The 23,371-nt window shown below is 47.2% G+C and overlaps 14 protein-coding genes across 14 annotated transcripts; 5 read left to right on the forward strand and 9 right to left on the reverse strand.

The window, feature by feature from the left end:
* Positions 1 to 121: 121 nt before the first annotated feature.
* PICMEDRAFT_11476 (hypothetical protein) lies at positions 122 to 1,086 on the reverse strand (the record flags this gene model as incomplete). Its single annotated transcript, XM_019159803.1, has 2 exons — positions 122 to 542; positions 1,067 to 1,086. 2 exons carry the CDS (start codon positions 1,084 to 1,086, stop codon positions 122 to 124), a joined length of 441 nt encoding a protein of 146 aa, XP_019017594.1.
* A 440-nt stretch (positions 1,087 to 1,526) lies between these two features.
* PICMEDRAFT_16360 (hypothetical protein) lies at positions 1,527 to 2,629 on the reverse strand. Its single transcript, XM_019161179.1, has 2 exons — positions 2,488 to 2,629; positions 1,527 to 2,096 (listed from the first exon to the last, which is right to left on the reverse strand). Exons 1-2 carry the CDS (start codon positions 2,597 to 2,599, stop codon positions 1,648 to 1,650), a joined length of 561 nt encoding a protein of 186 aa, XP_019017595.1. The 5' UTR covers positions 2,600 to 2,629; the 3' UTR covers positions 1,527 to 1,647.
* A 381-nt stretch (positions 2,630 to 3,010) lies between these two features.
* Positions 3,011 to 3,640, forward strand: PICMEDRAFT_11478 (hypothetical protein; the record flags this gene model as incomplete). The annotated part of the gene is made up of 1 exon (XM_019159804.1): positions 3,011 to 3,640. The coding sequence occupies one exon, from the start codon at positions 3,011 to 3,013 to the stop codon at positions 3,638 to 3,640; it is 630 nt and encodes a 209-aa protein (XP_019017596.1).
* Positions 3,641 to 3,767: 127 nt separating this feature from the next.
* Positions 3,768 to 4,634, reverse strand: PICMEDRAFT_11479 (hypothetical protein; the record flags this gene model as incomplete). The annotated part of the gene is made up of 1 exon (XM_019159805.1): positions 3,768 to 4,634. One exon carries the CDS (start codon positions 4,632 to 4,634, stop codon positions 3,768 to 3,770), a length of 867 nt encoding a protein of 288 aa, XP_019017597.1.
* A 207-nt stretch (positions 4,635 to 4,841) lies between these two features.
* PICMEDRAFT_16364 (hypothetical protein) lies at positions 4,842 to 6,929 on the forward strand. Its single transcript, XM_019161180.1, has one exon. The coding sequence runs from the start codon at positions 4,876 to 4,878 to the stop codon at positions 6,883 to 6,885; it is 2,010 nt and encodes a 669-aa protein (XP_019017598.1). The 5' UTR covers positions 4,842 to 4,875; the 3' UTR covers positions 6,886 to 6,929.
* Positions 6,722 to 9,978, reverse strand: PICMEDRAFT_16365 (hypothetical protein). The gene has a single exon (XM_019161181.1). It carries the CDS (start codon positions 9,904 to 9,906, stop codon positions 6,955 to 6,957), a length of 2,952 nt encoding a protein of 983 aa, XP_019017599.1. The 5' UTR covers positions 9,907 to 9,978; the 3' UTR covers positions 6,722 to 6,954.
* A 241-nt stretch (positions 9,979 to 10,219) lies between these two features.
* PICMEDRAFT_178563 (hypothetical protein) lies at positions 10,220 to 12,193 on the reverse strand (the record flags this gene model as incomplete). The annotated part of the gene is made up of 1 exon (XM_019161781.1): positions 10,220 to 12,193. One exon carries the CDS (start codon positions 12,191 to 12,193, stop codon positions 10,457 to 10,459), a length of 1,737 nt encoding a protein of 578 aa, XP_019017600.1. The 3' UTR covers positions 10,220 to 10,456.
* Positions 12,194 to 13,569: 1,376 nt separating this feature from the next.
* PICMEDRAFT_16367 (hypothetical protein) lies at positions 13,570 to 15,931 on the reverse strand. The gene has a single exon (XM_019161182.1). It carries the CDS (start codon positions 15,440 to 15,442, stop codon positions 13,691 to 13,693), a length of 1,752 nt encoding a protein of 583 aa, XP_019017601.1. The 5' UTR covers positions 15,443 to 15,931; the 3' UTR covers positions 13,570 to 13,690.
* An 869-nt stretch (positions 15,932 to 16,800) lies between these two features.
* Positions 16,801 to 18,453, forward strand: PICMEDRAFT_16370 (hypothetical protein). The gene is made up of 2 exons (XM_019161183.1): positions 16,801 to 16,889; positions 17,168 to 18,453. Exon 2 carries the CDS (start codon positions 17,228 to 17,230, stop codon positions 18,368 to 18,370), a length of 1,143 nt encoding a protein of 380 aa, XP_019017602.1. The 5' UTR covers positions 16,801 to 16,889; positions 17,168 to 17,227; the 3' UTR covers positions 18,371 to 18,453.
* A 115-nt stretch (positions 18,454 to 18,568) lies between these two features.
* On the forward strand, positions 18,569 to 20,197 carry PICMEDRAFT_130945 (hypothetical protein). The gene has a single exon (XM_019160011.1). The coding sequence runs from the start codon at positions 18,826 to 18,828 to the stop codon at positions 20,113 to 20,115; it is 1,290 nt and encodes a 429-aa protein (XP_019017603.1). The 5' UTR covers positions 18,569 to 18,825; the 3' UTR covers positions 20,116 to 20,197.
* A 37-nt stretch (positions 20,198 to 20,234) lies between these two features.
* Positions 20,235 to 20,690, reverse strand: PICMEDRAFT_72556 (hypothetical protein; the record flags this gene model as incomplete). Its single annotated transcript, XM_019164232.1, has 1 exon — positions 20,235 to 20,690. The coding sequence occupies one exon, from the start codon at positions 20,688 to 20,690 to the stop codon at positions 20,235 to 20,237; it is 456 nt and encodes a 151-aa protein (XP_019017604.1).
* Positions 20,691 to 21,035: 345 nt separating this feature from the next.
* PICMEDRAFT_72557 (hypothetical protein) lies at positions 21,036 to 21,572 on the forward strand (the record flags this gene model as incomplete). Its single annotated transcript, XM_019164233.1, has 1 exon — positions 21,036 to 21,572. The coding sequence occupies one exon, from the start codon at positions 21,036 to 21,038 to the stop codon at positions 21,570 to 21,572; it is 537 nt and encodes a 178-aa protein (XP_019017605.1).
* PICMEDRAFT_130885 (hypothetical protein) lies at positions 21,280 to 22,315 on the reverse strand. The gene has a single exon (XM_019160009.1). The coding sequence runs from the start codon at positions 22,154 to 22,156 to the stop codon at positions 21,665 to 21,667; it is 492 nt and encodes a 163-aa protein (XP_019017606.1). The 5' UTR covers positions 22,157 to 22,315; the 3' UTR covers positions 21,280 to 21,664.
* Positions 22,316 to 22,474: 159 nt separating this feature from the next.
* Positions 22,475 to 23,299, reverse strand: PICMEDRAFT_11488 (hypothetical protein; the record flags this gene model as incomplete). Its single annotated transcript, XM_019159806.1, has 1 exon — positions 22,475 to 23,299. One exon carries the CDS (start codon positions 23,297 to 23,299, stop codon positions 22,475 to 22,477), a length of 825 nt encoding a protein of 274 aa, XP_019017607.1.
* Positions 23,300 to 23,371: the final 72 nt, after the last annotated feature.

Genomic DNA, 23,371 nt, shown 5'->3' on the forward strand with positions numbered 1-23,371 from the left:
GGAGAAAGATGATTGATTGATGGGGACACTTTGCAAAATTTGTAATTGTTTTAGAATTAGAAAGGAGATTAGCTATTTAAACAACGTGGTAGTATTGTATATAATGTTATTTATAAGACATTTATTCGTCATCCTCAGCTTCCAAAGTTTGAGCAGCAATACGGTCCAAATCTCTTTGGCCGTTTTCGGAGATCTTTCTACCACCGTTTTCAGCAAGTTCTAAAACACCGATCTTTTCTAAAGCTTGGACAACTCTTCTGTTGACGGAACCGGAAGCATCGACGTGCTTACCTGGCTTTGGACCTCTGTTTTTAGCACCACCGTAAACCTTGTTAAGCTTACCGATACCAACGGTCTTTCTCAAGTAGATGTGTCTAGCAACAGAAGCAGCTCTCTTGTAGAACCAACCTTCTGCATCTTGTGGTGGTAATTCGTTACCGGCAGAGGTCTTGACTAATTCAACGTATGCTGGAACTTCCAACTTACCTTGTCTTTGCAAGAATTGTGCGTAAGCGTTGATGAATTCTTGTGCAGAAACGTCTCTGTATTAATGAAAATTTGATAAGTCAAAAAGAAGTTGTTAGTATTTGCATTCGTGAATTTTATTCTATGCGGGGAGTTGAAAATATAGCTTTGAAACGTGAGTAAAACTTTTTGAAAGATTGAAATATTCAGTGGTATCTGTGTCTACTTTTTGTGTTGTTAATCACTTGATTCTGTTGGCTTCTGGTTTGTATTCTGGCTTTCCAAATTGGCTTCGGTGCACTATGAATGGGTTCTCATAAGTTTAATTTTCCTTAATCACTTCTAATCCTACGCATTGTATGCATGTCATCACAGTCTATGTAAACTAAATCGTTGTTCCATTTGATGTTCTAAACTGGTAAAACCGATATTGGAGAAGCTTCACGAGGTCTCGTTTTGTTCATTCCCTTATTTCTGATATGTCTAATGGTCACTCTTCCTTGGTTCTGGTCTCATAAATGAAGTTGACTACTTTCAGTTGTTTCACGTTTCTTCTGCTTTCTTTCCGCTGCATAATTGCTTTCGTGGGTACGGTACATACCTAACAGTAACACCTGGCATGGTTATTGGTACTTGATATTTGGAAGTCTTTCAAAAGCTTTATCTAAGGCCTATATTGTGTTAGTTGACTTGTAAAACACGGGCAAATTTTTCAACACCTTTCACCACCTCGTTCCAGATACTGAGGGAGTGAGCGAGAGAGTGAGCGAGAGAGGGATCCAGAGCACCACGACCAACAGCGAAAACGGAATTTTCCCCTTCAAGAGAGTTGTGTGAGGTGTCGCGTGTTTACAGTGGCGCGCCCAAGACTTCAATACAGAACCCGCGCACCACACATTTTATGCGGTACAGACTTCCGGAAAGGGCAGCAGTCACACTTAATAATGGCTTGAGCTTACATAAGCCATATCTGTTCCAGCTGATCGGCTGACATAGGTGTCATGAATGGACCGATATACTACTACAGAGCCAGCATTGGAGGCAACCGAATGTATAATAAAACCTTTGATTAGAAAATACCCAGAAGGAGGTAATACAGTGTTGATTACACAAGTTTGAAAGCTATACATAAAACATACACCGGGACTAAATAATTAACTATCGTATTAAAAATTAATTAGATTAGACCTTGAAACCTCTTGATCTTCTTCTACCTCTAGCCTTTTCGAACTTTCTGCCCTTAGATTGGACCTTTGGAGCCTTACCCTTGTGTGGACCGAAACCGAAATGTCTGACAGCTTCTCTGGAGTTTCTTGGGCCTCTCAAGACCAAAGTGTTCTTACCAGTTGGAGCTCTCAAAGCCAATTCATCGAGAGTGATGGCTTCACCACCGTTCTTCAAGATGGTAGCCTTAGCACCCTTGGTGAACTTCAAAGCAGCAACAGTAGCCTTTGGGAAAGCGTGTAATCTGATGTCGTCAGTGACGGTACCGACAACAACAACCAACTTCTGGGAGGAAACGGTTGGCTTCAAAGCCTTAGCAATTCTGGAAACAGAAACTGGTGGTCTGTTGATCTTGGACAAGAACAAAGACTTTAAGATAACCTTGTTGAAGGAAGCATCAGTTCTACCTGTAGGAAAAAAAATGAGTAAACATCAAAAAAGTAATCCAGAGTTAGTATTTCTTGCCATGAAGGATAGTGCAGCCGGGCAGTACGAAATGCATCGTCCACGCTCGGCCACACCACCTTCCCTTAATTCTGCTCTATAATCGCACTAGTATTAAGAATAATACGCACTTGCAGAATACGGACGAAGGGGATATTGCTATTCCCATCCTCCCCTGTGAAGTTAGATAGTAAGGTCTGGTTCTATAATAAACTGCCCGAATGATATCTTGCTTCTTCGTACAGGTGAAATTATAGACAGCAAGAATTAAAAGAAGAGAAAACTGGAGCTGCGCTTGCACTCCAGAGAGGCCTTAAGGCTTCGTTTTCATTTCGTATCGTTTCAATTACTTACGTGCCAAGAATGAGTACAACTTGACAAGGGATGCCAAGTAGACGTTGTCAGACTTTGGAGTAGTTCTGTGACTGTTCTTTTCGTGTGGTCTGCTGAAGTGATCTCTACCCATTGTGAAAGTTGCTTGATGACAGAGAAAGATTTATTATATTATCCTGTCGTAGATCACGGGAAAGAGTAGCACTTGAGATAGGTTTCAGAAAAAGAAGACTTTTCACCACAGTTCTCCCTCCTGCTCGCTCCCTCGGTCTCCTCCCTCATCCTCACAGTGAGAAGCCAACGGTGCGCGTAGGAGGAAAAAAAAATAAAGCGCTGCATAAAAAAGGGTTTCTTTTGGCACGTGACGCCTTCCCTTAACCCTCTTTCTAGAAAGCTGGGTCGATCGACCGCTCCATGATTTGGAGGGAAAGAATGGACAGATGAAAAGGGAAGTTGAAGAAGACGTGGAGGCCAGAGGACGTTTCGGAGTGTGATCGAGAGGAGTTTTGGAGAGCCAACATCAGTGGCAGACGAAAAAAACACAATGGCAACAGACCGTCTTAAAACAGGGAAGACTAACCCTAGAGGAATCCCAGAGGCAAAGTTCATCGAGAACATTGATGATTTCATCAACCCAAAGACATGCACGGATGCAGACGTGACCAACTTCTTAAATGAGTTGCAAATGCGGTTGGAACAGTACAAATACATGGAGGAGAACAAGAGAACGGCCCTTGCGAACTTAGAGACCAAAATACCGGACATTCAGAACACGTTCACGATGTGCAAGTTCTTGAAGAAGAGGACCGAAGACGAAGAAAAGGGAGAGGGAGAGGGAGAGGGAGAGGGAGATGCCGGAGAGGAGAATGACGATTTGCTTATCGATTACCAGCTCAACGATACCATATACGCCACCGCACAGATACCGACAGAAAACTGCAAAACCGTGTCTCTCTGGCTTGGAGCTAACGTGATGCTAGAATATCCAATTGACGAGGCGATCCAGATGCTTTCCGAGAGACTTGAGAAGACCAAAGCTTCGAAGGCAACAACGTTGGAAGATTTGGACTACCTCAGGGTGAACATCACAACGATGGAAGTCAACACGGCCCGTGTGTACAATTGGGATGTCCAGCGCAGGAAAGAGTTGAAACAAACAACCGAGTCGAAGTAATGGTGGGCTATCTCGACGCATCACTTCTTTCCTCTGCATCAGCTAGCCATTTAGGAGAGGAAAAAAACACCTGTTAATTTGTAAGTATGCTATCTTTGTATAATTGCCTAAACATGATATCTACAATTCATCTTCTGAAAGAATCTAGCATCTGCTGCCCAAAGGTCCGCACAGGAGTATCCTCCCTGCTGGTACCATTTGCATCTTCGTCGGCTAAGTCGATAGCCTGTGATTCATTCTCAGCCGTGTCGTTGGTACTAGAATTCTGTACAGAATTGAATCTGGCGGCCCCAACGGAAGACTCGTACTCCTTTATATTAGTTAGCTTGTAGTACAATGGATCGAGATAGCCCAACGCAGAGTCCGTTATAGGTACCAAGTCATGAAAATATAGGTAACCGATGAAATAGCCGATTGTACATAGTACCATCGAAGGTACTCCCTCACTGAAGAACAACATCAGATAGAGTATCTGGCAACTGAACCTGTCACTTATGGAAATGCTGAGTGACTTTCCAGACGGTCCAGAGCTAGCGAGATCTCCGAAATCAAACTCAGCAACATATACATCTGGTATGTATTTCATATAGGGATAGTATAGCCCAAATATTATTCCAAAAGGACCAGATGGAATGAAAAGATCCCACCCAATACTTCGGTATAGAGAAAAGGAGACTATTGTTGTCAACACAAAGTTGTAAAAATAAAGTAGAATGAGAATCTTTATCATTTTTAAACTTCCATAGACTCTTTCCAATCCCTTCAACTTCAATATTGTAATCACCACGGCAATTGTCACTTCAGACTGGTTCTGAAACTGAAGCTGCAATAGTGGTAATCGCCAGAACTGGTTCCATTTTGTGATGAATGGGTCCCAAGCAAACATAAAGTATGGCTTGCAGTTAGAGATTGATACAGCTAGTGGTATAGCGATGAGCCCGGTCGCCATCCCAGCCGTGACAGAAAAAAACTTGAACCCCCTTGGCAACGACATTTTACCCTTGATCGAAGACCTGATTCAATAGACAAAGATTGGTACTCTTAATCACCACAGAAGGGCTGGAGTCAATAGATGTTAACCGATGTCAACTTTGGGTCAAGCCCGAAAAGTCGCCTGCGCCGTCGCTAAGTTTTGTTATCTTCAACGATCTGAAGCCGATTTCACCGCCCCTCTTTATATGGACTACATGAGTGATGACAGGCAACATCATAATCTTCAAACAACACTGTATGATATGAGTGGCTTGGGCTATAAATTGGGGCAACAGGGACGCCAAATACTTAATTCCAACAATGTCACAGCTCAGGACAGTTATGGCGCTATACCAAAGGTTCAACAATTTCAGCTTCCCACTGAGCTAGACTACTTGCTCTATGACATTGCTAATCCTAAACCATCAACTTCTGCTGATAAGGTATTCTCTTATCTTGTACACTATTATCCAAGACTTAAAAGTAGTGTAAATATTCAGTTGTTGACGAAGCACTTTTTGAGGTGCCCCCTTTTCTTCAGTTCGTTGAAAGATCAAACTTTAGAGAACATCACTAAGATAATTGAATGTTACCAATACATAATCACAACTAAATACAAAGTTAGCAATCCAACAATTTCTTTTCATGAGTTTTATATTTCCATTTACGATTCTATACGTGATGTACTACTGCATGACTCTACTGCACACTGGAAAATACTACCCGTCTTAGCAGGTTGCATCTCTTCCATATCATCGATGGAATTGTATAACCCATGCCCGTCTCATCATAATGTTATTGCAAAAGTGAACAAGTTAGAGTTATCTCTTTTTTCGGACTCATTCCTCTATGTGATACGATCTCCTTTACTGCCAGAATTTAAAGATAATATCCTCGTGTCATTGATCTACACCCAGGAACACTTATCAAGTAGTTTTTATGCAGGATTGACCAATGCAGATCCTGAAATTTTACCAGAATTAATGCGTATTCTTTTTTTCTCTAAATATGGTTTAGACAAAGGCTCGTTGCTCAGTTCAAATATAAGCTACAATGATATAATGAGAACAAAGCCTATTTTGAGGCAGCTAAATAAATGGGCTTTTCTTTTTGGAAAGATAGCAAAAGCCTCCAAAGACCCTTTGCAAAACTTAAAAGCTATTTCTAGGTCTCTTGATTATATTGTTTCATTTGCAATCAATATATCCAACGCTGGACTAGAAACGCTATTTGAGGCTTCAGATAAGTGGGATCTTGTTAAATATATTTTCTTCACGGTAGTCATGATATTTGAACATGCAACCAGAGAGATTGTATTGGGAACCTCAAGAATTAATCAATTTGCGTTTATGATCTCCAATCAAATATTACGCTCCTTTTTTTATCTTTCCTATGTTCTCGATCAGATTGGTACCGGTGGCTTCGATTCTTATAACTTTATCTTTGATTCTACAACTTCTTTATTGGGGGAATACAATCCTGATTTGACTGAGTCGCTTTTGTACTCCATGCTTAATGAAATTCCAGTTTCAAAGCGACAAACACCTGCGAATGAATCCAAATTGAACTACTTTTTCAGGACCACTGAAGCTACGCTCCAATCATTAAAAAAATCATTTAAAGAAACAACCTTATTTCCTTTGATGAATTCAGTGTTCGACTCGAATGACTCTTCTGCTCCCACGGTTGAGTTTTGCCATTCAATAATGGTCAAACACTTAAATTTGCTGTGTATGAACCTTTCCGAATCTGAAAATGAAGCCCATTTGCAGGAGGCAGTTTTTTCATGCTTCAATCGAGTACTTGCCCAATTTCCCAAAAACCTTTCACTTAACCAGACTTCCTTAATTACACAAACGTGCGGCAAAGCTGCTGCTATTTCATCACCTAATGATCCTGAATTCTTAAATACACTACTTGATCTGGTTCGCTTTCAGATAAACATGTCAGCATATACACCATTACCGCCCAGAATCAGCTTTGTTAATGGCGACAGAATGACTGTTCCGGAAAAGCTTTGCACACGGCGTGCTGGACTTATTTCAATTTATATTGATCTTCTTCAATTTACGAGTATTAATTCTTTTACTAATATTCTAGAAGACATCAAACATCAAATAGATAATTTAGTAGGCAGTCAGGACGTCTACTTTTTATACGATGTTTTGTGGGACAACATTCTCCTGGTGAATAAATATGATTGTCAGAAGGGTCAAATAGGTATAGATTGGTGGTATCGGAGAGTGAATAAGGAGCTAGTCCCTAAGTTGTAATTTAGGTTTAATTTATCAAGTAGAAAATTTATAGTAATACAGAAGTTTAATTTAGTAGAATTGAGTAGATCAGTCTTCCTGTACTTCTACTTCTTCGTCAACTTCACCAAGTAGATCCTCTATGGAGCAATTTGGATGAATAATATAAACCAACTTTTTGTTCAATTCTCTCTTTTGACGTCTCCTCCAGTTGTTTTGTTCGTTAGTGAGCCTCTCTTTCTCTTCCACGGACATATTTGGAGTGATAACCAAATCAGCCGGAATCTCGTTTTCGTCAAAATCGGTCGGATCAGGATTGACACGCATTAAGATATTGTCTTTCACAAGTTTATTCAACACTTTTTTCGCAATCTTCAATTCATCCCAGTATTCACTGACCGATTCAAGTTGGTCTTCTATAGCATTCATATACCAGTCCAACAAAGCTTTTTGAGTATACCCGCTTGGCCCTTCATCATGAGTACCTTCTTCTTCAGCAACGATCGCAGAATCAGCCTCTTTGTCTTTGATACGTTCCAAGAAAACATTACGAAGATTGATGAAGACGCTGTATGGAATATTATTAGAACGTTTTCCTTTAGGTCTTTTTGCTCCTTGACTTTGCTCCAGCATCTGTTCACGTCCATCTTCATCTTCATTGTTCATGTTGCCTTCACCAAGCCCATCATCATCACCATTATCACCTTGGTCGTTATTATCATCATCACCACCACTAATATCATCTTGATCATCATCTAGATCTAAATCTTCCTTTTCAACTCTGATAATGGATTGCTTCAACAAGTCATAAGCTTCAGCAACAAAGGTTGGAGTAACATCGTCCTTACAATTGGCACGTGCAATTGCTTCGGATAAACGAATAAGAGATTCTAATTGTCTGACAGTAATACGATAACTAGATCGTCCACCTTGACTATCGTCAATACGTAATTCTTTGTATCTTTCAATCAAATATGCTCTGGCTTCCGGAGTGAGTTTTGGCTTGACATTCTTTGCGTATTTAATATACCTTAGGACTTGTTCCTTGGAATATGGGGGGTTCAATGCCTCATCTCTGAACAAGTGTAGATTCACAATATGGGTAGCCAACTGAGTATCCACTTTTTCATTACACTCGTCCAATATAACGAAAAATAGGTCAAATCTTGACAAAATGGGACCAGTCATACTCAAATTGCTGCGCAATCCGACCTTTTGGTTATAACGACCACCGATAGGATTTGCAGCTGCAAGAATCGAGGTTCTGGCATTCAAAGTGGCGTGAATACCAGCTTTTGCAATGGAAATTGTTTGTTGTTCCATAGCTTCATGAATGGCAACCTGGTCAGCGATATCCATCTTATCGAATTCATCGATACAACAGATACCATTGTCTGCCAACATCAACGCACCTGCTTCAATAGTGAACTCGCCACTCTCTTCATCTTTCACAACCGTTGCAGTCAAACCTGCAGCGGTTGATGCCTTACCCGACGTATAAACAGCTCTTGGTGCAAAACTGTTGACCCACTTCAAAAACTGGGATTTGGCACATGAGGGATCACCAACAATACAAACATTGATATCACCTCTCAAATTGATTCCTTCTACAGTCTTTTTGTGAACACCCCCCAAAAGCTGAAGAATAATACCCTTTTTAACCACCTCGTGCCCATATACGGTGGGACAAATAGACTGGACTAATTTAGAGTAGACATTTCTGTCAGAAACCATATCTCTTAATTCGTTAACCTCGGAGGGCGTTAAATTAGAAAGAAAGTTTTCCAATGATGTTCCTTCATCTTCTGCCTCTTCAAGCTCCTTACCAGAGGAAGAGTTAACGTGGCATCCAAGAAAAGCAATTTTATAAGTCAAATCTCTAGCACCCAAAGACCTCATCGAGATACCGCCGGTCAAGGAATCAGCAGGCCCAGCACCTCTACTACGAACAGTAGCAGGTCTTACTCCGGGAAGTTGATATTGTGAGACATCGGGGATGACTATTTCTGTACCAGTAAATTTACACTTATCTCCTGGTTTAGCTCTATCCACCAATTCACCTCGCAAAACTATATCGAGTGTACGAGGCATCGAACCGTTGGGTATTTCATTAGAATTTTCCTGGACCCTGACTTTCTGCCAATCTAGAAATTGGGATTTGGAAATGTTCAAAGTCCATTCAGACTGGTTCACACACGTACTATTGATGCAAGACGTAGGCTCCGTGTATCTAAACGTCTGTTCAATGTTGGTGATTAGAGCTTTGCATATGTCACATGTAAAAGCCGCTTTGTATAATTCTGGTCTGATCTCACTTGTTCTTGTTACGGTACCAGATATAGCCATCAACATACCTATATTCTCTGCTTTTAACTCTCTAATCCTGTGAACGACGGTCAAATTGTAAAATGAAATCTGGAAATTATGTTCGATAGTTTTAGAAGCTTCGTCCGACGCAGCGCTAGAGACTTGACGTCGTAAGAATTGTGGTTGGTGCTGTGAGACAATATGACGCAAACCGTTTTGAAGGAATGGCAAAAATCTGTAAAACTGTTCTGTAATGGCGGCAGCAAGGATACCGTTTTGGTAAGACTGGAGATGCTTGAAATCAATATTGAGTAGAGTGCTATCATCGTTGACCATCTTAGCGACCCTCTCAAGGTATAGTTTACCCTCAAAATGAGGATCATATGCATCGTCATCGGAGTCCACTTTGAAGTTTTCCAAGAATTCCTCAAATGACTCTTGAACAGTTTCCGATATCTTATCTTCCACTTTTGGTATATTCGAGACACCTGCGTTAACACGGATTCTGTGAGCAGTATCCGAACCACCTGTGGCCAAATCTGACTGTTCGGCTCTTACACCACGTGCTCCTGTGGGTGCATCACTGGAAGGCCCACCACCAAAGAAAGAAGATTGGGTATTATTAGTCTGTGGATTCATCGTATCATCATCCAAATTGAAGTCACTAAGCTGAGAGCTGGGAGCTCCTACAGCGGGGCCCTGAGATAGTAGAGGGGATGATGCAACGTTCGACATGATTTCAAGCTGCTTGCTAGGTTAGTGATATCTTGGTTTCAGTGCCAGCTGTACTTAGTGTGTCGCATCAGCCAGCTTTTCTAGTTGAAACTTGAGACATTACTTGCTAGTCTCATGTACTGAGACGCGAGAAATAGGTACATGAAACTTGCCGCCATTTTGGTGAAGAAGGACGGACAGTCTATAACAATTGCTTACGCGAAATTTCAAAAAATGCAAGTCTTGCTTTAATTAATTAACGTTCAAAGTGAAGGTTGCAATTGCCAGTGTTCCAGTTTTTTTACATCTAGAGCATTTTAATGAGACCAGTAAAGGTAGAACACTGCTCTTTACTAAGGAATCAGCTACACAAAGTAGTCTGGCACACAACACCCATGTGACAGGAAGCTACTAGGGCGTGTTGTATGTCTGAAAGTTAAATCGACAGAACAAAAAGTGTAGTAAACTAGCCTATGTTGTGGAATTGAAAAGCATAAAATATAAAAGATTGTAGATAAGGAAAGCACTCAAGATTTTAAACGAAGAAAGGAAATTCAATAAAACTTGAAGGTTAACATAGCCAGAAGTAAACCTTCATCAACCAGTTCTTTGCCACAGGAGCTTCGTATTCAGCTTCCTGCTGTTCAACTTCTTCTAGACCTGTAATGCAGTCAATCTCCTCGAGTGGTGCAAAAAGCTTAAAGCTCTTAGACCAGATCATGTGTCCAAATAAGAGAATGAAAATAATTGGGATAGTGACGTATGCAGCCACAAAGTCGCTAGCGTTGAAGTCGAAGAAAACGGCATAACCGTTGGTTAGAGCAATCAAGGTGAAGAAGAAGATGGTGAAGTATGCCCCAGCAATTTGGAATTTTGGTCTGAAAGTAACCCTGTCGTTTAAGTTGTGGTAGTCGATAGCCTTTCTGAATCTGATGTAAACAACTCCGATGAATACCCAAGAGATGAATCCGGAAACGGTAGAGATGTTGGTCAACCAGGTAAAGACTTTAGATGAACTGTTGGAAACGTTCAAATATGAGACCAAGCTGATCAATCCTGTAATTGAAACTGAGTAATATGGAACACCATATTTGTTTGTTCTGCCAAAGAGCTTTGGGACTTGCCCTTTGATGGCCATTGAGTGGAGCATTCTTGTTGCAGAGAAAAACTGAGAGTTACCACAAGAAAATGCAGAGGTCAAGATGGCTGCATTCACAATATGGTCGAGCACTTTGATACCTGCATTTTTTATACCAATGACAAATGGAGAAGCAGCTGCACCCTGTGCACCGGTGGCAATAGCTTCCAACAAAGACTTGTCATTGTAAGCGACAATAACACCAATAGTCAAAGATCCAAGAACATAAAAGAAGATCATTCTGTAAAGAAATCTTGATGTTGCCTTTGGTAAGTTGACTCTTGGGTTTTGAGCTTCGGAGGCACACGCGGTGATTAATTCAGGAGCCAAGATAAATGCGAAGGCGGACTTGATGATGGACGTCCAGCATGCCAAGAACTTACCGGTGTTTCCCTTGACTAGATGTTCCGTGAAAGCGCCTGGATGTTTCCAGAAGTGAAAACCCAAAACACCATGGGAGGCTGGAGCACCACCAAAGAAAATAACAATACCGACAATGATTAACCCAATGACGGTAAAGATCTTGATAAGACCGATCCAGAATTCGACTTCACCGAAGTATTGGACAGCGCAGAACTCCAAGGCGACCATAGCAACCAGGAAAATAGTAATCCAAGCACCCGGGTTGATCGATGTCCAGTATTGGATGACAAAGGCAGCAGCAGTAAGCTCAGATGGAGCAATCAAAGCTTGGGCGTAATACAAATTCATACCGGCAGCAAAGGAGATTGAGTTATTTCCGGTGTATCTGAGACAAAGAGCTGGAAGGGTGGTTTGACCAGGCGTGGGAATAAAAGTGACCATCTCAGAGATCTGGTTCATGACGAGCCAGACCATCAAAGACAATATCAAATAACCAACGAAAAGCCCAGCAGGCCCACAAGTAGCAAGTCCGGAACCAGAACCGACAAAGAGACCAGTACCAATAGCACCAGCCAATGCGATGATTTGGATATGTCTTGACTTGAGACCCTGCTTCATGTCTGTCTTGTAGGCTTTTTCGCCACTATCAGCATCATCTAAATCAAGGTCTACTGAGTTGACCTGGTACTCGTAGTTTTCCTTTTTGGCACTATCTGGGGTTTCGTAATATTCACCATTAGAGCCAATAGAGTAGTTTGCAACGGATGAGGGAGGGACCCCTTTCTCATTGTTCTTTAACGAACTCATCTTGTTAAAAAGTCCTGTTCGGGGTTTGGAGATATATTAATTCTAATACCTGGAACAAAATTCCAAAAGATTCTCATTTTCTCGTTACCATCAGAATCATATGTTCTGGGGATACGACAGTCGATATATAAATAAATACATGGGTGGCGTAAGAGTATTCATGAGAGATAACACTTTTGCGCAAGTTCACGGTGTTTACACACCATGGGGCATTACTGGGGAAAGCAAAATGTGCTGCAAGGTCTATGGATAGGAAAATACAAAATCTACCGCCAAAATATGCTATCACCAACCCGATAAAGATTATGCACAAAGAGAAGTAATCCCGAATTCCTAAGGCATCTGCTGAAAATCAAAAACAAAAGTTTATTGTTGCTTCATTATTTCTTTTTATTTTTTACTTTTTCTATTGTTTGGTCTTTTTCTGTTGGCCAATTTTAATTCTTCTTGTCACCACGAAAAGTTAGAGGTCTGATTCCGACCATTCTCTTCGTCTGAATACCCCGAAAGGGCATTACAGGCTCCCTCCTTCTCTTCCTATCGTCTTAATCTTATCTTTACATTGCTGCTAATCAGGATACACAGAGGGGTGTAACGTTCACTATCTTTGTAAGATCTGCCATCCCTCTACTATCAAAACACAAAAATTATTACTGGGCTCTATGTTTTGATTCCCGGTAACCCCAGATAACCTAAAACTAGATAGCAGTTTGCTCTGGCTTCCCTTACTGGCTCTGTGGGGGACAGTTTCCATAAAACACAGAGGTTTAGAAACTCATGTTTGTCGACGCTTCCTGCACCAAAGGGGCTTGAGTAATTGTGGAGCACCACGCTCTAGATAGGCGAATTCATAGATAAGGCCCGGATAGATAGCAGATCCAGCGGTATCTGGCACGCAGCAGGCGGAGGCCTGGGCCCTTTTTTTTTATGCGCGAGCGTTTTTGGAAATTGTCAAGGCGTTACTTTCGAGTCTCCGCATAACGCTTAAGCGCAATGCTATTGTTTCCCAGCAGAAGCTCAAACCTTCTTATCGGATAACGGGGCGGGGTGTCGTGGTGCTGCACTGAGAAAAAAGATTGCATTGCTGGCGGTATGGGCTATACAGTAGCAGTTTGCTACTACTGTCTGCCTCGTGAAGCTGTACCGTGCTTATCGTAGATCCTTCTATAAGAAGTGCTGCAAGTTTCTTTAAAAAGAATGCTATCCGCAGGATGTGTGGGGCGATGGTGTGGGGCAATAGTGTGGGGTATCCGTATCAGCGACTGTTTTTTTTTCGTTTACCGATGAGTCTATAGCCGCAGCAAGTCAATACAACATGTAGACAAGCCGCAAGTCCTCGAAAGGGTATCAAACGTTACGAAAATTAGAGTTTTTATTGGTGGCTTTGCACTGAAGAAGTTCTGGTCACAGACGAAAAGCAGAAAATAAATTTCATGGAAAGAAAAGAAAAGAAAACAAATAAGACAAGAGCAACTATAACAAGTAAAGTAGGCGGCGCTAACATAGCCAGAAATACACCTTCATCAACCAATTTTTAGCCACAGGAGCTTCGTACTCAGCTTCTTGTTGTTCAACTTCTTTGAGACCTGTGATACAATCGATCTGTTCTGGTGGTGCAAAAAGGGTGAAGTTTCTGTACCACAACATGTGTCCAACATAGAGGACCAAGATGATTGGAATGGTAATATATGCAGCCACAAAGTCACTAGCGTTGAACTTGAAGAAAACGGCATAACCGTTTGTGAAGGAGATCAAGGTGAAGAAGAAGATGGTGAGGTATGCACCTGCAATGCCGAACTTTGGTCTGAAGGTGACTCTGTCATTTAGGTTGTGGTAGTCGATGGCCTTTCTGTATCTAAGGTATGCAATACCGATGAAGACCCAAGAAAAGAACCCAGAGACGGTGGAGATGTTGGTCAACCATGTGAAAACGACGGCAGAGCTGTTGGAGACGTTCAAGTATGAAACCAAGCTGATCAAAGCAGTATTGATGACGGAGTAGACTGGGACTCCGTATCTGTTGGTTCTACCGAAGATTCTTGGAACTTCGCCTCTCACTGCCATCGAGTGGAGGGTTCTTGTTGCAGAGAAAAACTGCGAGTTACCACAGGAGTACGCGGAAGTCAAAATGGCAGCATTCACAATGTGGTTTAAAACCTTGATACCTGCGTTCTGGATACCAATGACAAATGGAGAGGCAGCTGCAGAGGAAGCGCCAGCAGAAATGGCGCTCATCAAACGTGGGTCGTTGGATCCAACAATGACACCGATGGTCAAGGAGCCAAAGACGTAGAAGAAGATCATTCTGTAGATGAATCTGGAGGTGGCCTTTGGTAGGTTGACTCTTGGGTTCTTGGCTTCGGAGGCACACGCGGTGATCAACTCTGGGGACAAGATGAACGCGAAGGCGGACTTGATGATGGACGTCCAGCATGCCAAGAACTTACCGGTGTTTCCCTTGACTAGATGTTCCGTGAAAGCGCCTGGATGTTTCCAGTAATGAAAACCCAAAACACCATGGGAGGCTGGCGCACCGCCGAAGAAAATCACGATACCAAGGATAATCAAACCAGTGATGGTAAAGATCTTGATGAGACCGATCCAGAACTCGACCTCACCGAAGTATTGGACAGCGCAGAACTCCAAGGCGACCATTGTCACCCAGAAGATGGTGATCCAAGCACCGGAGTTGATTGGGGTCCAATACTGAATGACAAAGGCGGCTGCAGTAACTTCGGATGGGGCGATCAACGCTTGAGCATAGTACAAGTTCAATCCGGCGGTGAAGGCAAGGGAAGGGTTCCCTGTGTATCTCTGGGTTAGAGCATAGACTGTTGTTTGGCCCGGGACGGGGATGAAGGTGACCATTTCTGCAATCTGGTTCATGACCATCCAGACCAGGAGAGAGAGAACCAAGTAGCCGACAAAGAGCCCCGCGGGTCCGCAGGAGGCTAGGGCGGAGCCGGAACCGACGAAAAGCCCGGTCCCGATGGCGCCCGCCAACGCGATGATCTGGATGTGTCTGGACTTGAGGCCCTGCTTCATCTCGGTGCCCTTCTGCTGGGTGCCCATGAGGGAGTTTTCCGAGTCGTCGACCTCATCGTGGTCGACCTGGAACTCGTACAGGTTCTTCTCGGTCTTGGACGTTGCGGAGCCGATCTGTGTTTCGTAGACCTCGCCGTCGGAGGTGGTGACGGTGGACTCGGGCACGGGGCCGCTGGTGCCGAAAACGTCTTTGAGTCTGTTCATGGTGAGGGGGGGTGTTAGGTGGGTGGGTAGGTGGGTGGGTAGCTTGCAGAGCGCCGAGAGGACAGAGCCAGCTGGGGTGGGTGGGTGCTGGAGGAAGAAGGACGGAGGGCCCGGGGAATATATATGCGAGAGAAGGCCGCTGTGGTCCCAACCCGAGGAGACGTCAGCCCTGCGGGAGGGTCGGAAGTCGGTGAAGTTACCGAGGAGCTCCTCCGCCAGGGTGTAGGGCGTCGGAATGATGGCTTCAGTTGGCTCAAGCACACTGCGGGAGATAAGGGCGTGCTGCGTGCTGCTGATAACAGCCTGCGCGCGGGGCCGATGAGCGGTGGTGCACAGATAACGGGGGAGATAGCAGCAGCCACCGGGGCTGGCGGAGGAGCAGCTGATACGCCCTGCGGGACTATGCCGCAGCCGTGGCCGGTGGGACGGCAAATCTTAGCGAGTGGTGGGTCCAGCGGCTGCGTCGCCTGTTCTGCTGCTGCTGCTGTCGTGCTAGCGCTGGCGCCACTCTTTCTCGTGGACAGACGCCGTCCAGCCTGCCCGCTGCGCTGTGCTGCGTGCGTTGCTATCTGTACTGTCTTCCCCGCTGAGTGGGTGCCTGCCTGTGCGGGGCCCGAGATGCCCCCGATGGGCAGCTTGTGTAGAGAGCCATGGGCGCCTGTGCACCCGCGAGGCCTGCGCTCGGAATCGCCCCCCGAAACGGGCGGCTCCAGGACGGCGTTCCTGCGCAACTTGTTGCCTCATTGGGCGGCGGACCTGCTCTTCGCGGCAACACGCGCAGCGCGCAGCGGCGCCGCGGCCCGCTTGCCGACGCGACGCCGTCGCGTCGCCGTCGCGTCGGCCCTGCTCCTGCTCCGGCCTGCCCGTCCCTGGCCAGACCCGCGGATCCCCCGATCTGCGCGATCGCCGTCCGTTCCCCGGCCCTGCCCCGGCCCTGCCCCACACCGTTTGCCGCCGTCGCCGTCGCGCCCGGGCCCCGGGCCTGCCCCCCCTGCCATCCATTGTCACGGCCCGCCAGCCACGCCTCACCCCACAAGTTTCTCCGGCGCACGGCCAACCAGTCATGCACGCCGCCAGGGCCGCCGCCCCCACCCCCCGTCCCGGGCTGTCCTTGGCCTGTCCTGGCGGCCCACGGCACTGGCGCATTCGCCCCCCGTGAGACAAGCCGCCCCGTCGGCCAATCCCACCCCACATGGTCGTGCTATAAGACGGGCCGCGTCTCCACCCGGTCTTTACTCGCCCTGGCTGCGGCACGTTGCACCCTGGTCTGTTTTCTGTGTTTGTTTCTATTTGCTGTATTTGCTGTATTTGCTCTGCTTGGTTCTCTGTTTTCTCCTCTGCTGGATCCTGGTTTCGGGCCAAACTCTCGTAGTTTACACATTTTCCGACTTCCACACACCCAGTCCACACCCAGTGCACTTAGACCTGAACACAGGCACCCCAAGCCGTAAGTTGCAACGCCAACAGGTGGCCAGGCCCTCTGAGCCGACTCGTGCTCCGGGACGGCTCTGAAAAGTTGGGGAAACGAGAGGCGAGAAAAAAAAGGCGAGAAATGAGAAATTCCGGAAAAAGATGTCAAGCAAGGCATCGAATCGGGAATCCATCAGCCAACGGACCCCACGCCACGGCCCTTCGTGTGGTCTCGTCCCTCCACTCCCCCTCATATCTCTTTGTCTTGCACATACACTAACACACACCAGCACACAGCCGCTGTTTTCGCTACAGAACACACCCCACAGCACCGCAGCACGCCACTACAATACACTACTACACGCAACAGCAACAATGAAAGGCTTGTTATACTACGGCAAGGAGCAGCTCAGATACTCGGAGGAGATCGAGGAGCCCCAGCTGAAGAATCCCAACGACGTGAAGGTCAAAATCGCCTACTGCGGGATCTGCGGTACAGACTTACACGAGTACTTGGACGGCCCCATCTTCTTCCCTGCGCCTAACTGCAAGAGCGAGATCTCGGGCAAAGAGCTGCCTCTGTGTCCCGGCCACGAGTTCTCCGGCGTGGTCGACTCGGTGGGCTCCGGCGTGACCAGAGTCAAGCCGGGCGACCGTGTTGTTGTCGAGGCCACCTCCCACTGCTCCGACAGAGAGAGATACAAGGAGGACTTGGTCAACAAGGACATGTCGTTCTGCGCAGCGTGCAAGGTCGAGAAGCCAAACTGCTGCAAGCGTTTGAGCTTTGTCGGCTTGGGCACCGACCACGGTGCCTTCGGCCAGTACGTCGTCTACGGCGAGGACCACATGTTGAAGATCCCAGACAACCTACCGCTCGACCTGGCCGCCCTCGTCGAGCCTTTGGCGGTCGCCTGGCACGCAGTCAACTGCGCCAACTTCAGCCCGGGCCAGACCGCTGTCGTCTTGGGCGGTGGCCCCATCGGACTCTGCACCATCTTGGCCTTGAAAGGCCACCAGGCCGGCAGAATCGTCTGCTCCGAGCCAGCAGCTATTAGAAGAGAGCTTGCTGAAAAGTTGGGTGCCGAGACCTTCAACCCAATGGACTACGACGACCCGATCCTCAACTTGAAGAACATGTTGCCGGAAACGGAAGGGTTCACAGCCTCGTTCGACTGCTCCGGGATCCAGAAGACCTTCGACACCTCCATCGACGTGTTGGGTCCAGGCGGCACCGCCGTCAACGTCGCCATCTGGCCAAACGTGCCAATCCAGTTTGTCCCAATGTGCTTGACCTACCAGGAAAAACGCTCCACCGGCTCGATGTGTTACGTCACCAAAGACTTCCAAGAGGTGATCGATGCCATTGGAAAGGGCTTGATCGATCAAGAGTCGATGAAGTTGTTGATCACAGGTAAGGTCGAGGCAAAGGACGCCATTGAAGGTGGGTTCATGCAATTGATCAACCACAAGGAAACCAACGTCAAGATCATGATTGCTCCAAATGGCCTAGACATGTAGTTAAAAGAAAACAGCCATTTGTCATACAATCGATTGTTCACTCTCCCAGCTATTCCGCCCTTTTTCCCACTTTCCTATACATTTTTTTTTCCCATTCTTGTGTATTTATATACTTTTCATTTTTCTCTTACATTCATTCCATTTGTCCTCCCTTTATTTTTCTTCCCTTTCCCTCCCCCTAATAAGTCATCCAACCCTCAGTGTAGTCCTAGATCGATGTTTCGATCCTATCTGTAGATCAGTCCCTCCTGCTACACCTCGAAAACCTATGCGCGTTACCCTAATGCAGAGGAGGATATCATGAATTTTATATATCTTAGATCTGTCAAACCGTGTTGACACTTCCAGAACCAGGAAGGTTATATTTCAGTCCCGCATGTTATTTATCGGTCTTCCTCTGCGGAAACGCTATCCCAGACGTCTTAGGCACAATCACCCCGTTGAACAATACCACCATGCAATCGACCGTGTTGCCGCCCCTTGGGTCGCCACTACCGTTTCCGAACTCATCAGACGTGGCCATCTTGAAGTACGTCGGATCCGTGTCTGGCCACGACGGAGTCTTCTGTGGACTCGAGCTCTGTGGTGCTTTGGCTGCCAGAGGGAAAAACAATGGCTCCGTCAACGGCATGGCATACTTCCAAGTGGACACCCCGAACAGTGGATTGTTTGTCCCGCTGCGAAAAGTTATTGGATGGCTGGGCACTAGTAACGTGAATGGAAACGGCTTCTCCAGCTCAAACATATTTTCTCCTCCAAATGCACAACAGCAACAGCAGCAGCAATATGGGTCACCGGCAGCGACATTGTCCTCTCTTGGTAACGGGAATCCGGCAGTCGGCGAAAACAGCAACGAACTTCGTCGACATATCAGCGTTCTTGAAAAGCGTCTCGTCCAGCGTGAAAACGACTTGAGGGAGCTGGACGTGCAGCTAGACGAGCTTGATGCCACTCTCCGCACCAACGATGCACGTCTTGCACGCAAGGAAGAGCGATTCAATAGGTACAAGAACGACAAGGAGGACGAGATCAAACTACTTGTCGGAACAATCGAAGCATTGGAAAAAAAAGTAGGCGATGCAGAAGAGACGTATGCTGTCAAACTCAGACAGCTAGAACAGCAGAAGCTGGGCTCTCCGGGCAGTAACACTACGGCGCTTGAAGAAAAGATCAAGACGCTCGAGCAAGAGTTGAGCGTGCAGAAAGAGATGCATGCGTCGTTCAAAATCTCCAAAACGATGGAAATCAACGAGTTGCGCAAAGCGGAGATGGAGGCCTACAAGTTGAACGAAGAGCTTGAAAGACTTCGAGAGGAAAGTGTAGACGTTGTTGAGGCAGAAAACCTGAAGCGGCAGAACGAACAGCTTGTACAAGAGCTAGAAAGCAAGAGAATAGACATCGAACTGCGAGATACCAAGATCAAGAGTCTCGAGGAGCTCTTGAAATCATCACGGGGGGAGAACGACGTTCTGCGGAACCGGATGCAGTCTTACGAACGTGGAGTCGGCAGCAGCAGTGGTAGCGGTGTCGGAGTTGTCTCACAGCAGGGGCCCAACGCCCCCTCTTCTGCCACTACAATGAGCAACCAAAACTTGCTTGACGAGAACGGAGGCTTGAAGGTCTTTGTCCCGGAGGAAAAAATCGATCCGTCTGCTGGTAGGGAGGATTTCTGCTCCTTTTGCGACAGGGAGGGACACAGCACCGACGACTGTCCCTACGAGAAAGACAACATCGAAATGTTCTGAAATATATAGTTTCTTTCTATATTCACACTGATATATAAATATATATATAGCATACATGACTGGGATATTGCTTATGTACACGGAGAAGAGCGGCGCAGGGTGCTGGTCTCGAGGCAGGCCTATATCTTGTATCTGTGGTTTGGATCGACGTAGAACGGAGACCAGATGCCTCTCACCGAAGGGTTGGACGACACGACGGTGTGCTTTGGCTTCGAGAGCTTTTTTCCCGAGGAGTTGATGAGCAGCTTGAGTTTGTTTTCCACAACGTCGATGTTCCACTTTCTCACGCAAATCTGCTTCACCGAGTCTGGACTGCCCTCGGCGGAGAATGTGTTTGGCGTCGTGTACTCGCCCTTGAGGACCGGGTGTTTGCCCGGCTTTTCCACAACACGGAACTCCACTTCCGGGTGCTGCTTGGCAAAGCCAGCCAGTCTGAGTCGCAAGAAGTCCCTGATTCCCGTCGACGAACCCCCGAAGTTGCAGTACGAGATCGTTATGCGCTTGCATGGGAGAACAAACGCACCCACCCCGTTCCGGGCACGGGACACCTGTTGTAAGACGTTGATTCCAACCATGTTCGGCGTTCTATCTGTGGATCAGTATATGTCTAGGTTGTGGACTGCACTCCGGACTCCTACAGCCTCTTTCTCTTCACTTTCTTTCCTCTTCGTCCACCCTGGAAAGAAATCTGGAAACATTCCCGTGAGGAGGAAAAGGACGGAAAAGCGAAAAAGAGCAAAAAAAAGACATTTTGGGCCGATCGTCCCGGGTCACTTTTGAAAAAGGGTAGGGGAAGCTAAAGAGTTGAAGATATGGACAGTTGACATGGTGAAGAAGAGGGAGAGGAAGACGGGAAGAGTGCAGCACGACAGGGACAGCTCAGACAGCACAACAGAAGCACGACAGCTAGAGATAGGAGGATGCATTTCAGGAGACTGCTGCACACGACTGCCCGGGTGTCGAGACACTACACGACGACGTTCAAGGCGTCGAACCTCGGCCAGAACTTGGCCAAGTACGACATTTACGCCCTGGCAGACAAGCCGGAAAACAACGTGGAGATGATCTCGGACGACTCGATAGTGTTTTCGAACCTCAAGGTGGTGCGGTCGCCGGCGCCCGGACAGGGCCAGCCGGTGGGGGCGTTGCTCCTAAACAACCAGATCTTCGAGCTGAGCTTGGAGGGCATCGAGCTGCAGCACAACGGGGTGGTGGTGGAGCTTGGCGAGGCGGTGACGGACGTGCTTGGGTTGGTGTACCCGAAGCCGGAGTTGCTTGTGGCCGGGCTCGGGAAGCGCACAAGGATGTTGGGGCCCAAGACGAAGGAGAGGCTGAGCCAGCTTGGGATACGTGTGGAGACGGGGGACACGAGGAGCAGTGCCTTGAGCTACGACTTGTTGGCGACGGAGCGGTCGCCAGCGCTTGTGGCGTCGATCATGCTGCCGCCGAACCTCTGACGGGCGGGGGCCGCCGACGGCTCTTCTACAGACATCTTTGTAAATAGCATCAATTCATGAAAAGGTATACAGTGTATCTCTGCGCTGCGAGATCATGGGACCACTCTGAGCTTGCCGCTGAGAACGAAGCCGTAGGCGGTAATGGTGAGGATGCTGACGAGGTTGGCAGCCATGCTCATGCCGTGCCACTTGCCGAACTCCTTGTCGATGGCCTTCAACTCGCCGCTAGCGACTGCCTTCTCGTTGTCGCCGCCGAAACGGGCGTCGACAAGCTTCCACCGCTCGTCCTTCAACTTGTTGCACAATGGCGTGAACCACGCCCAGTTGATGGCACCGCCGGCGGAGCTGGCCAGCAAGAGCCCGAGACCGACGCCCGGAATCGTGTAGGGGGCGGTGGCGCCAATCACCACGGGGGCTAGCGACTGGGTGATGATCTGGATCGGCAAGACGGCGCCCTGGAACTCGCCGAACTGGCGGCGTGGAAGCACCTCCAAGCCCTTGATGGAGGCGACGAAGGAGTGGAAGGTGGTGGACCCGAAGGTGTATCCGTACGTGAGGATGTGGATAGGCAGCAAGAAGCTCATTGCGGTTGATAGGTTTGGTGGAGGACTCGTGGACGGCTCGGGGATGGCTAGTGGAAAACTAGAGAGACACAGGGAAGAAGCAGGTCAAAAACAAAGAGACGTTCTTGTAGGCCAGGCCAGGCCTGCCAGTCGGGTGATCTTAAAGGAAGGCGTGGTGAGCGAAAAAGACGAGAAGCCCCCAGCCAGGTTGGGGGAGTTATATGCTGTGGAATGAGTGATGTGTGGAATATATAAGTGATAGCTCTAGAATAGTTTACAAAAAGTGTCCGGTGTGAAATAGAAGAAAGTGGGGGAGAAGTGGGGGAGAAGGGGGGTCCATCAGAGGACACGGTCGTAGGTTGGGGCGGGAGCCGGCCGTGGAGCGAAGCAGCAACGGCCGATCATGACGAGGAAGACGGTCAGCAAGGACACGCCGGTGCCGACCCAGGTGAGCACGAGGTAGTTTCTCGAGAGCTTGGCGTGGATGCCGAAGGTGCTGCCGTTCTTGTTGAACTCGGTCTCGATGTACTTAAAGGCGCCTGTGGCGCAGCCCGAGGAGATGATGGCTGCAAAGAAGGCGAGTGTCTGGAAGAAGAGCACGATGACCATGCTGCCGAAGCACCAGCAGAGCAACTCGCAGAGAATCGCCACGATCGTCAGACAGATGGCAATGATCGAGCAGATGTAGATGACCTGCGAGATGTGTTCGGCAGTCTTGATGTACTTGTTGAGCGAGCCCGGGAGAGTGACGTCGGCGGCGGTGATGTTGATGCCGACGGTGTTGTGATTGTTGACTTCGTCGACGATGAACGAGACCGGGTCGAACTCGTAAGTGATGGACGACTGCGTGCACGAGGAGGACGTGAAGTGGATGTTTTCCCACACCTTGTCGACCACCTCCGTCGTGCCCTGGCTGCCCCGGCAGTAGCCGTACATCCCAAAGATGTACGCATCTGCAAACCCCAGCTCGGAGGGCTTCACATCGGCACCCCCAGGGTAGAGCTTGGACACGTCCAGCCCGGACATGCTGAGCTCCATCAAGAAGATGGAGCTCTTGGCGGCCTGCTCCCCAATGGTACCGACGTTACTGGCGATGAGCAACGCCAGCGACACGAGTGCCGAAAGCACGACAATGATGGTTCCTATGAAGCTGCAACAAACCATGTCTGTGTGTGAGAGTGTGTGATGTAGTTATATCTTGGTTTCGAGTCTGCAATATGTTGCTATTTTTGTCAC

Source organism: Pichia membranifaciens (genome assembly GCF_001661235.1).
Source record: "Pichia membranifaciens NRRL Y-2026 unplaced genomic scaffold PICMEscaffold_3, whole genome shotgun sequence".
NCBI classification, from domain to species: domain Eukaryota; kingdom Fungi; phylum Ascomycota; class Pichiomycetes; order Pichiales; family Pichiaceae; genus Pichia; species Pichia membranifaciens.

What these genes read in the sequence shown, in the direction of transcription:
- PICMEDRAFT_16360 (XM_019161179.1), bottom strand. Translation starts at nt 2,599, where the DNA reads ATGGGTAGAGATCACTTCAGCAGACCACACGAAAAGAACAGTCACAGA. An exon ending in GTTGTACTCATTCTTGGCAC is followed by an intron (nt 2,097 to 2,487) that starts GTAAGTAATTGA and finishes TTTTTCCTACAG; the next exon opens with GTAGAACTGATGCTTCCTTC.
- PICMEDRAFT_16364 (XM_019161180.1), top strand. Translation starts at nt 4,876, where the DNA reads ATGAGTGGCTTGGGCTATAAATTGGGGCAACAGGGACGCCAAATACTT.
- PICMEDRAFT_16365 (XM_019161181.1), bottom strand. Translation starts at nt 9,906, where the DNA reads ATGTCGAACGTTGCATCATCCCCTCTACTATCTCAGGGCCCCGCTGTA.
- PICMEDRAFT_16367 (XM_019161182.1), bottom strand. Translation starts at nt 15,442, where the DNA reads ATGAACAGACTCAAAGACGTTTTCGGCACCAGCGGCCCCGTGCCCGAG.
- PICMEDRAFT_16370 (XM_019161183.1), top strand. Translation starts at nt 17,228, where the DNA reads ATGAAAGGCTTGTTATACTACGGCAAGGAGCAGCTCAGATACTCGGAG.
- PICMEDRAFT_130945 (XM_019160011.1), top strand. Translation starts at nt 18,826, where the DNA reads ATGCAATCGACCGTGTTGCCGCCCCTTGGGTCGCCACTACCGTTTCCG.
- PICMEDRAFT_130885 (XM_019160009.1), bottom strand. Translation starts at nt 22,156, where the DNA reads ATGAGCTTCTTGCTGCCTATCCACATCCTCACGTACGGATACACCTTC.